The 12,159-nt window shown below is 56.5% G+C and overlaps 1 protein-coding gene across 1 annotated transcript; it reads left to right on the plus strand.

Moving 5' to 3' along the window:
* Positions 1 to 9,558: 9,558 nt before the first annotated feature.
* On the plus strand, positions 9,559 to 11,384 carry LOC148502794 (uncharacterized). Its single transcript, XM_088449355.1, has one exon. The coding sequence runs from the start codon at positions 9,648 to 9,650 to the stop codon at positions 10,695 to 10,697; it is 1,050 nt and encodes a 349-aa protein (XP_088305481.1). The 5' UTR covers positions 9,559 to 9,647; the 3' UTR covers positions 10,698 to 11,384.
* The last annotated feature ends 775 nt before the right edge of the window (positions 11,385 to 12,159 follow it).

Genomic DNA, 12,159 nt, shown 5'->3' on the forward strand with positions numbered 1-12,159 from the left:
CCTGGTGTTATGCAATCCCCAGCGCTCTGCATCAGCGCCTGGTGTTACGCAATCCCCCGCGCTCTGCATCAGCGCCTGCTGTTACGCAATCCCCCGCGCTCTGCATCAGCGCCTGGTGTTACGCAATCCCCCGCGTTCTGCATCAGCGTCTGCTGTTACGCAATCCCCCGCGCTCTGCATCAGCGTCTGCTGTTACGCAATCCCCCGCGCTCTGCATCAGCGCCTGCTGTTACGCAATCCCCCGCGCTCTGCATCAGCGTCTGCTGTTACGCAATCCCCCGCGCTCTGCATCAGCGTCTGGTGTTGCGCAATCCCCCGCGCTCTGCATCAGCGTCTGGTGTTACGCAATCCCCCGCGCTCTGCATCAGCGCCTGGTGTTACGCAATCCCCCGCGCTCTGCATCAGCTGTTACGCAATCCCCCGCGCTCTGCATCAGCGTCTGGTGTTACGCAATCCCCCGCGCTCTGCATCAGTGTCTGGTGTTACGCAATCCCCCGCGCTCTGCATCAGTGTCTGGTGTTACGCAATCCCATGAGCCCTGCATCAGTGCCTGGTGTTACGTAATCCACCGCGCTCTGCAGCAGTGTCTGGTGTTACGTAATCCCCCGCGCTCTGCTGCAGTGCCTGGTGTTACGTAATCCCCCGCGCTCTGCATCAGCGCCTGGTGTTACGCAATCCCCCGCGCTCTGCATCAGCGTCTGGTGTTACGCAATCCCCCGCGCTCTGCATCAGCGTCTGGTGTTACGCAATCCCCCGCGCTCTGCATCAGCGTCTGGTGTTACGCAATCCCCCGCGCTCTGCATCAGCGTCTGGTGTTACGCAATCCCCCGCGCTCTGCATCAGCGTCTGGTGTTACGCAATCCCCCGCGCTCTGCATCAGCGTCTGGTGTTACGCAATCCCCCGCGCTCTGCATCAGTGTCTGGTGTTACGTAATCCCCTGCGCTCTGCATCAGTGTCTGCTGTTACGCAATCCCCCGCGCTCTGCATCAGTGCATGGTGTTACGCAATCCCCCGCGCTCTGCATCAGTGTCTGCTGTAACGCAATCCCCCGCGCTCTGCATCAGTGTCTGCTGTTAAGCAATCCCATGAGCCCTGTATCAGCGCCTGGTGTTACGCAATCCCCCGCGCTCTGCATCAGCGTCTGGTGTTACGCAATCCCCCGCGCTCTGCATCAGCGTCTGGTGTTACGCAATCCCCCGCGCTCTGCATCAGTGTCTGGTGTTACGCAATCCCCCGCGCTCTGCATCAGTGTCTGGTGTTACGCAATCCCATGAGCCCTGCATCAGTGCCTGGTGTTACGTAATCCACCGCGCTCTGCAGCAGTGTCTGGTGTTACGTAATCCCCCGCACTCTGCTGCAGTGCCTGGTGTTACGTAATCCCCCGCGCTCTGCATCAGCGCCTGGTGTTACGCAATCCCCCGCGCTCTGCATCAGCGTCTGGTGTTACGCAATCCCCCGCGCTCTGCATCAGCGTCTGGTGTTACGCAATCCCCCGCGCTCTGCATCAGCGTCTGGTGTTACGCAATCCCCCGCGCTCTGCATCAGTGTCTGCTGTTACGCAATCCCATGAGCCCTCTATCAGTGTCTGGTGTTACGTAATCCCCCGCGCTCTGCATCAGTGTCTGCTGTTACGCAATCCCATGAGCCCTGTATCAGTGCCTGGTGTTACGCAATACCCCGCGCTCTGCATCAGTGTCTGCTGTTACGCAAACCCATGAGCCCTGTATCAGTGCCTGGTGTTACGTAATCTCCCGCGCTCTGCATCAGTGTCTGGTGTTACGTAATCCCCCGCGCTCTGCATCAATGTCTGCTGTTACGCAATCCCTCGCGCTCTGCATCAGAGTCTGGTGTTACGTAATCCCCCGCGCTCTGCATCAGCGCCTGGTGTTACGCAATCCCCCGAGCTCTGCATCAGCGCCTGGTGTTACGCAATCCTCGGCGCTCTGCATCAGCGTCTGGTGTTACGCAATCCTCGGCGCTCTGCATCAGCGTCTGGTGTTACGCAATCCCCCGCGCTCTGCATCAGCGTCTGGTGTTACGCAATCCCCCGCGCTCTGCATCAGCGTCTGGTGTTACGCAATCCCCCGCGCTCTGCATCAGCGTCTGGTGTTACGCAATCCCCCTCGCTCTGCATCAGCGTCTGGTGTTACGCAATCCCCCGCGTTCTGCATCAGCGTCTGGTGTTACGCAATCCCCCGCGCTCTGCATCAGTGTCTGGTGTTACGTAATCCACCGCGCTCTGCATCAGTGTCTGGTGTTACGCAATCCCCCGCGCTCTGCATCAGTGCCTGGTGTTACGCAATCCCCCGCGCTCTGCATCAGTGTCTGGTGTTACACAATGCCCCGCGCTCTGCATCAGTGTCTGGTGTTACGCAATCCCCCGCGCTCTGCATCAGTGTTTGGTGTTACGCAATCCCATGAGCCCTGCATCAGTGCCTGGTGTTACGTAATCCCCCGCGCTCTGCATCAATGTGTGGTTTTACGTAATCCCCCGCGCTCTGCAGCAGTGTCTGTTGTTTCGTAATCCCCCGCTCTCTGCATCAGTGTCTGGTGTTACGTAATCCCCTGCGCTCTGCATCAGTGTCTGCTGTTACGCAATCCCCCGCGCTCTGCATCAGTGCATGGTGTTACGCAATCCCCCGCGCTCTGCATCAGTGTCTGCTGTAACGCAATCCCCCGCGCTCTGCATCAGTGTCTGCTGTTAAGCAATCCCATGAGCCCTGTATCAGCGCCTGGTGTTACGCAATCCCCCGCGCTCTGCATCAGCGTCTGGTGTTACGCAATCCCCCGCGCTCTGCATCAGCGTCTGGTGTTACGCAATCCCCCGCGCTCTGCATCAGTGTCTGGTGTTACGCAATCCCCCGCGCTCTGCATCAGTGTCTGGTGTTACGCAATCCCATGAGCCCTGCATCAGTGCCTGGTGTTACGTAATCCACCGCGCTCTGCAGCAGCGTCTGGTGTTACGTAATCCCCCGCACTCTGCTGCAGCGCCTGGTGTTACGTAATCCCCCGCGCTCTGCATCAGCGCCTGGTGTTACGCAATCCCCCGCGCTCTGCATCAGCGTCTGGTGTTACGCAATCCCCCGCGCTCTGCATCAGCGTCTGGTGTTACGCAATCCCCCGCGCTCTGCATCAGTGTCTGGTGTTACGCAATCCCCCGCGCTCTGCATCAGTGTCTGGTGTTACGCAATCCCCCGCGCTCTGCATCAGCGTCTGGTGTTACGCAATCCCCCGCGCTCTGCATCAGTGTCTGGTGTTACGCAATCCCCCGCGCTCTGCATCAGTGTCTGGTGTTACGCAATCCCATGAGCCCTGCATCAGTGCCTGGTGTTACGTAATCCACCGCGCTCTGCAGCAGTGTCTGGTGTTACGCAATCCCATGAGCCCTGCATCAGTGCCTGGTGTTACGTAATCCCCCGCGCTCTGCATCAGCGTCTGGTGTTACGCAATCCCCCGCGCTCTGCATCAGCGGCTGGTGTTACGCAATACCCCGCGCTATGCCTCAGCGCCTGGTGTTACGCAATCCCCAGCGCTCTGCATCAGCGCCTGGTGTTATGCAATCCCCAGCGCTCTGCATCAGCGCCTGGTGTTACGCAATCCCCCGCGCTCTGCATCAGCGCCTGCTGTTACGCAATCCCCCGCGCTCTGCATCAGCGCCTGGTGTTACGCAATCCCCCGCGTTCTGCATCAGCGTCTGCTGTTACGCAATCCCCCGCGCTCTGCATCAGCGTCTGCTGTTACGCAATCCCCCGCGCTCTGCATCAGCGCCTGCTGTTACGCAATCCCCCGCGCTCTGCATCAGCGTCTGCTGTTACGCAATCCCCCGCGCTCTGCATCAGCGTCTGGTGTTGCGCAATCCCCCGCGCTCTGCATCAGCGTCTGGTGTTACGCAATCCCCCGCGCTCTGCATCAGCGCCTGGTGTTACGCAATCCCCCGCGCTCTGCATCAGCTGTTACGCAATCCCCCGCGCTCTGCATCAGCGCCTGGTGTTACGCAAACCCCCGCGCTCTGCATCAGCGCCTGGTGTTACGCAATCCCCCGCGCTCTGCATCAGCGCCTGGTGTTACGCAATCCCTCGCGCTCTGCATCAGCGTCTGGTGTTAGGCAATCCCCCGCGCTCTGCATCAGTGTCTGCTGTTACGCAATCCCATGAGCCCTGCATCAGCGTCTGGTGTTACGCAATCCCCCGCGCTCTGCATCAGCGCCTGGTGTTACGCAATCCCCCGCGCTCTGCATCAGCGCCTGGTGTTACGCAATCCCTCGCGCTCTGCATCAGCGCCTGGTGTTACGCAATCCCCCGCGCTCTGCATCAGCGCCTGGTGTTACGCAATCCCCCGCGCTCTGCATCAGCGTCTGGTGTTACGCAATCCCCCGCGCTCTGCATCAGCGTCTGGTGTTACGCAATCCCCCGCGCTCTGCATCAGCGTCTGGTGTTACGCAATCCCCCGCGCTCTGCATCAGCGTCTGGTGTTACGCAATCCCCCGCGCTCTGCATCAGCGTCTGGTGTTACGCAATCCCCCGCGCTCTGCATCAGCGTCTGGTGTTACGCAATCCCCCGCGCTCTGCATCAGTGTCTGGTGTTACGTAATCCCCTGCGCTCTGCATCAGTGTCTGCTGTTACGCAATCCCCCGCGCTCTGCATCAGTGCATGGTGTTACGCAATCCCCCGCGCTCTGCATCAGTGTCTGCTGTAACGCAATCCCCCGCGCTCTGCATCAGTGTCTGCTGTTAAGCAATCCCATGAGCCCTGTATCAGCGCCTGGTGTTACGCAATCCCCCGCGCTCTGCATCAGCGTCTGGTGTTACGCAATCCCCCGCGCTCTGCATCAGCGTCTGGTGTTACGCAATCCCCCGCGCTCTGCATCAGTGTCTGGTGTTACGCAATCCCCCGCGCTCTGCATCAGTGTCTGGTGTTACGCAATCCCATGAGCCCTGCATCAGTGCCTGGTGTTACGTAATCCACCGCGCTCTGCAGCAGTGTCTGGTGTTACGTAATCCCCCGCACTCTGCTGCAGTGCCTGGTGTTACGTAATCCCCCGCGCTCTGCATCAGCGCCTGGTGTTACGCAATCCCCCGCGCTCTGCATCAGCGTCTGGTGTTACGCAATCCCCCGCGCTCTGCATCAGCGTCTGGTGTTACGCAATCCCCCACGCTCTGCATCAGCGTCTGGTGTTACGCAATCCCCCGCGCTCTGCATCAGTGTCTGCTGTTACGCAATCCCATGAGCCCTGTATCAGTGTCTGGTGTTACGTAATCCCCCGCGCTCTGCATCAGTGTCTGCTGTTACGCAATCCCATGAGCCCTGTATCAGTGCCTGGTGTTACGCAATACCCCGCGCTCTGCATCAGTGTCTGCTGTTACGCAAACCCATGAGCCCTGTATCAGTGCCTGGTGTTACGTAATCTCCCGCGCTCTGCATCAGTGTCTGGTGTTACGTAATCCCCCGCGCTCTGCATCAATGTCTGCTGTTACGCAATCCCTCGCGCTCTGCATCAGAGTCTGGTGTTACGTAATCCCCCGCGCTCTGCATCAGCGCCTGGTGTTACGCAATCCCCCGAGCTCTGCATCAGCGCCTGGTGTTACGCAATCCTCGGCGCTCTGCATCAGCGTCTGGTGTTACGCAATCCTCGGTGCTCTGCATCAGCGTCTGGTGTTACGCAATCCCCCGCGCTCTGCATCAGCGTCTGGTGTTACGCAATCCCCCGCGCTCTGCATCAGCGTCTGGTGTTACGCAATCCCCCTCGCTCTGCATCAGCGTCTGGTGTTACGCAATCCCCCGCGTTCTGCATCAGCGTCTGGTGTTACGCAATCCCCCGCGCTCTGCATCAGTGTCTGGTGTTACGTAATCCACCGCGCTCTGCATCAGTGTCTGGTGTTACGCAATCCCCCGCGCTCTGCATCAGTGCCTGGTGTTACGCAATCCCCCGCGCTCTGCATCAGTGTCTGGTGTTACGCAATGCCCCGCGCTCTGCATCAGTGTTTGGTGTTACGCAATCCCATGAGCCCTGCATCAGTGCCTGGTGTTACGTAATCCCCCGCGCTCTGCATCAATGTGTGGTGTTACGTAATCCCCCGCGCTCTGCAGCAGTGTCTGTTGTTTCGTAATCCCCCGCTCTCTGCATCAGTGTCTGGTGTTACGTAATCCCCTGCGCTCTGCATCAGTGTCTGCTGTTACGCAATCCCCCGCGCTCTGCATCAGTGCATGGTGTTACGCAATCCCCCGCGCTCTGCATCAGTGTCTGCTGTAACGCAATCCCCCGCGCTCTGCATCAGTGTCTGCTGTTAAGCAATCCCATGAGCCCTGTATCAGCGCCTGGTGTTACGCAATCCCCCGCGCTCTGCATCAGCGTCTGGTGTTACGCAATCCCCCGCGCTCTGCATCAGCGTCTGGTGTTACGCAATCCCCCGCGCTCTGCATCAGTGTCTGGTGTTACGCAATCCCCCGCGCTCTGCATCAGCGTCTGGTGTTACGCAATCCCCCGCGCTCTGCATCAGCGTCTGGTGTTACGCAATCCCCCGCGCTCTGCATCAGCGTCTGGTGTTACGCAATCCCCCGCGCTCTGCATCAGTGTCTGGTGTTACGCAATCCCCCGCGCTCTGCATCAGTGTCTGGTGTTACGCAATCCCCCGCGCTCTGCATCAGCATCTGGTGTTACGCAATCCCCCGCGCTCTGCATCAGCGTCTGGTGTTACGCAATCCCCCGCGCTCTGCATCAGTGTCTGGTGTTACGCAATCCCATGAGCCCTGCATCAGTGCCTGGTGTTACGTAATCCACCGCGCTCTGCAGCAGTGTCTGGTGTTACGCAATCCCATGAGCCCTGCATCAGTGCCTGGTGTTACGTAATCCCCCGCGCTCTGCATCAGCGTCTGGTGTTACGCAATCCCCCGCGCTCTGCATCAGCGGCTGGTGTTACGCAATACCCCGCGCTATGCCTCAGCGCCTGGTGTTACGCAATCCCCAGCGCTCTGCATCAGCGCCTGGTGTTACGCAATCCCCAGCGCTCTGCATCAGCGCCTGGTGTTACGCAATCCCCCGCGCTCTGCATCAGCGCCTGCTGTTACGCAATCCCCCGCGCTCTGCATCAGCGCCTGGTGTTACGCAATCCCCCGCGTTCTGCATCAGCGTCTGCTGTTACGCAATCCCCCGCGCTCTGCATCAGCGTCTGCTGTTACGCAATCCCCCGCGCTCTGCATCAGCGCCTGCTGTTACGCAATCCCCCGCGCTCTGCATCAGCGTCTGCTGTTACGCAATCCCCCGCGCTCTGCATCAGCGTCTGGTGTTACGCAATCCCCCGCGCTCTGCATCAGCGCCTGGTGTTACGCAATCCCCCGCGCTCTGCATCAGCGCCTGGTGTTACGCAATCCCCCGCGCTCTGCATCAGCGCCTGGTGTTACGCAATCCCCCGCGCTCTGCATCAGCGCCTGGTGTTACGCAATCCCCGGCGCTCTGCATCAGCGTCTGGTGTTACGCAATCCCCCGCGCTCTGCATCAGCGTCTGGTGTTACGCAATCCCCCGCGCTCTGCATCAGCGTCTGGTGTTACGCAATCCCCCTCGCTCTGCATCAGCGTCTGCTGTTACGCAATCCCCCGCGTTCTGCATCAGCGTCTGGTGTTACGCAATCCCCCCCGCTCTGCATCAGCGTCTGCTGTTACGCAATCCCCCGCGCTCTGCATCAGCGTCTGGTGTTACGCAATCCCCCCCGCTCTGCATCAGCGTCTGGTGTTACGCAATCCCCCGCGCTCTGCATCAGCGTCTGGTGTTACGCAATCCCCCGCGCTCTGCATCAGCGCCTGGTGTTACGCAATCCCCCGCGCTCTGCATCAGCGCCTGGTGTTACGCAATCCCCCGCGCTCTGCATCAGCGCCTGGTGTTACGCAATCCCCGGCGCTCTGCATCAGCGTCTGGTGTTACGCAATCCCCCGCGCTCTGCATCAGCGTCTGGTGTTACGCAATCCCCCGCGCTCTGCATCAGCGTCTGGTGTTACGCAATCCCCCTCGCTCTGCATCAGCGTCTGCTGTTACGCAATCCCCCGCGTTCTGCATCAGCGTCTGGTGTTTCGCAATCCCCCCCGCTCTGCATCAGCGTCTGCTGTTACGTAATCCCCCGCGCTCTGCATCAGCGTCTGGTGTTACGCAATCCCCCCCGCTCTGCATCAGCGTCTGGTGTTACGCAATCCCCCGCGCTCTGCATCAGCGTCTGGTGTTACGCAATCCCCCGCGCTCTGCATCAGCGTCTGGTGTTACGCAATCCCCCTCGCTCTGCATCAGCGTCTGGTGTTACGCAATCCCATGAGCCCTGCATCAGCGTCTGGTTACGTAATCCCCCGCGCTCTGCATCAGCGTCTGGTGTTACGCAATCCCCCGCTCTGCATCAGTGTCTGGTGTTACGCAATCCCCCGCGCTCTGCATCAGTGTCTGCTGTTACGTAATCCCCCGCGCTCTGCATCAGCGTCTGGTGTTACGCAATCCCCCGAGCTCTGCATCAGCGCCTGGTGTTACGCAATCCCCCGCGCTCTGCATCAGCGTCTGCTGTTACGCAATCCCCCGCGCTCTGCATCAGCGTCTGGTGTTACGCAATCCCCCCCGCTCTGCATCAGCGTCTGGTGTTACGCAATCCCCCGCGCTCTGCATCAGCGTCTGGTGTTACGCAATCCCCCGCGCTCTGCATCAGCGCCTGGTGTTACGCAATCCCCCGCGCTCTGCATCAGCGCCTGGTGTTACGCAATCCCCCGCGCTCTGCATCAGCGCCTGGTGTTACGCAATCCCCGGCGCTCTGCATCAGCGTCTGGTGTTACGCAATCCCCCGCGCTCTGCATCAGCGTCTGGTGTTACGCAATCCCCCGCGCTCTGCATCAGCGTCTGGTGTTACGCAATCCCCCTCGCTCTGCATCAGCGTCTGCTGTTACGCAATCCCCCGCGTTCTGCATCAGCGTCTGGTGTTTCGCAATCCCCCCCGCTCTGCATCAGCGTCTGCTGTTACGTAATCCCCCGCGCTCTGCATCAGCGTCTGGTGTTACGCAATCCCCCCCGCTCTGCATCAGTGTCTGGTGTTACGCAATCCCCCGCGCTCTGCATCAGCGTCTGGTGTTACGCAATCCCCGGCGCTCTGCATCAGCGCCTGGTGTTACGCAATCCCCCGCGCTCTGCATCAGCGTCTGGTGTTACGCAATCCCATGAGCCCTGCATCAGCGTCTGGTTACGTAATCCCCCGCGCTCTGCATCAGCGTCTGGTGTTACGCAATCCCCCGCTCTGCATCAGTGTCTGGTGTTACGCAATCCCCCGCGCTCTGCATCAGTGTCTGCTGTTACGTAATCCCCCGCGCTCTGCATCAGCGTCTGGTGTTACGCAATCCCCCGAGCTCTGCATCAGCGCCTGGTGTTACGCAATCCCCCGCGCTCTGCATCAGCGTCTGCTGTTACGCAATCCCCCGCGCTCTGCATCAGTCTGGTATTCCCCTGCTTGCGCCATTTTAGTACGGCTAAGGCGCATGCGCACTCTCCCTTGTACACCACTCTTGCGCCTGCGCACTACTAACTCTGAAGCCTCTGGAGTCTACACCCCGCTACATAGCCGATTCCGGAAGTGACGCCAACACACGCTTGACGATTCGGCACGTTGTCGTTAATAGCACGGTTCGGTTATGTCGGAGAACAAAACATACATCCGGAGCTATGTCTGCGCACATTGCAATGTTAAGACTACTTCAGTCTTAGACCTGTACTATCACGCCACAGGAAATAAGCACGAAAATGTCCTGAGAGAGAGCTGCCCTGAGATGCTTCTAAACACAGAAAGTCTCCAGCACTTCCTGGACACCTATGTGAAGGACGAGCCATTGCTGGGCTTGGAGTACATTGAGGAATTGCAGTTTACAAATAAGGAGAACTACATGTACAAGTGTCACCTCTGTTATGTAGCAGCTGACAGAAAATATGTTTTCGCCCATATAACGGCACCAGATCACGTACAAAAATATCTGGGCACTCACCACCCTGATATGCTGCCTCCCAGAATACCAATTTCAGGTCTGGAACTTAAGGAAAAAACTTTGCGAAGAACTTTGCGTTTAATCGCATCACGGATTTGCCGTCAGTATGGGAGAAAAAAAATCACACAAACAAAGTCTACCACTGATGAGGGCCCAATGCTAAGCCCACCACCCGCCAAAGTGGCCAAAAAAGACCCTCCCAGCACAGACAGTGATCTCTCCAGAATAGAAACGGACTCTTTAAAACCCAATCGCCAGGATTTAAACAGGAGCTCTCCCCCTTACCAAAAGAGAGACCTCCCCAGCAGGGACAGTGAGCCCCCCAGAAGGGAAACTGACTCTTTAAAACCCAGTCACAATGATTTAAGCAGAGACTCGCCCTCTTCTCAAAAAGAATTACCGGAGACGGCGTTGCAGCAGCGACGCAAAGCAATCAGGGACATATTGGAGAGTACGAAAAGTCTACCATTTGAACACACTGATGAATTTTTGGCTTACATGAGAGACTTTCACATACAAAACGATGAGGACGCCACGTTCACTAAAATCATCATTCAGAATTCTACTGCAGCGCTGATGAAGTTTCAGAAAGAGGGAGGAAACGTGGCGGTGCAGGGAACACCGTCCAGCAGTCATCTGGCTCCAGTATGTGCACCTAGCGATGTTGCAGAGCGCGGTGGTTATATTCCAGAGACTGGATAAACCAGTTCCTTCTGTGTTACGCTGTGCTGTCAGCTCCAGCCTAGAATCGGAAGCGGTGGATAAAAGTGACGCCACACATCTTCTTCAGTAACATCAAAAATATGGCGGCCTCCGAGGTCAGCAGCTTTTTGGCGAAAATTGCTGCTCCAAGTCCTGCATTTAAAGGGATTGATATAGCAAATGTGATGAAATACTTACAGGAAACTGGGAGACTTAAATAACCATGATGATGGAATATTCTATAGCTACAGATATATTTATTATTTCGGAATTAATGGTTTTCAAATGTTGGTTTATTAGCTTCCCTACCCCGCTTCCCCAAACTTATTTCAGCTGGGAGGTCCAAGATGTATTTTTAAATTACAATTTGTTTGGCTTTATAAAGTTGTTATTAATGCCAATGTACTGGTCACATTTACTGTCAGATTTCCATAATACTATTTGTACTAAGGCACCATACCTTCTGTTTTCCTTCCCGAGTTGGTCAGTAATGCTGGGACTTACAGTTCCATAACAGCTGGAGAGCTGCCCGTTCTCTATAACTTGCATCATATAAGTAGTAAAATGAAAATCTGTCATTGTCCCTAATTCACAGTTCTACTTCAGTTGCAAAATGTTCTAAATGTTTGGCTGTAAAATACTTATTTGGAAATGATAAAGATTTTGTACCCAGTTGGGGACATTATATTATATTTGAACTGTCCTATTTGTATTGCATATAAAGAAATTAAATCTGCCAACGCCGACTTAAGCTGGGTACACACTAGATGATATAACGTACGATACGACTGATATCGTCCGGATCATTTGATATATAGTTCACATCGTCTAGTAGTGTGTACGCACTATATCGTGTACGATGCGCATTGTCAGCGATGTAGCACGTCGGACCTGCATGCAGGTCCGACTGGTGACATCATCAGCGACGGCCGTCACGATGTCATTCACGACATTGGCAAGTGGGGGTTCCGATGCCCGGAACCCCCACCGGGTCCTGTCGCACGACATGTCGGCTGGGTACACATTGTTAAGTGTGTACCTAGCTTTAGGAAGACTTATTAAAAGGTAAACATTTAAAGACTTGTTTAAAGGATAGAAATACCCCAATATCATCAGGACAATGTTCTTTATACGCACTTACATACCGGTAAGTGAGTTGTGCACTTAAAAAAGTAACCCAAACATATTTTGTGATTTAAAATAACAAGTCAATTTTATTATAACAAAAGACAATGGTTGCCCTGGAGTCAGCTCCTATTACAGGCACTACTAAATGTTAGCTTGGAACAAATTTTATTGAAATCATGCGGAAACTTGATTTAAGTGTCCCAGCTATGCAGGAACAGGTTAATGGAGATAATGCAATAATTTTCTCTGATAGTGCCTGACGCCTACAACATAGCATCTGTATACAGCAATCCTTAAAGCCTTACCTTATATAAAGCCATCTGAGAATGTTATA

The sequence above is a fragment of the Taudactylus pleione genome, unplaced genomic scaffold (assembly GCF_031769625.1).
Source record: "Taudactylus pleione unplaced genomic scaffold, aTauple2 ptg000483l, whole genome shotgun sequence".
Classification (NCBI taxonomy): Eukaryota; Metazoa; Chordata; class Amphibia; order Anura; family Myobatrachidae; genus Taudactylus; species Taudactylus pleione.

Coding starts and splice junctions, on each gene's coding strand:
- LOC148502794 (XM_088449355.1), top strand. CDS start 9,648: ATGTCGGAGAACAAAACATACATCCGGAGCTATGTCTGCGCACATTGC.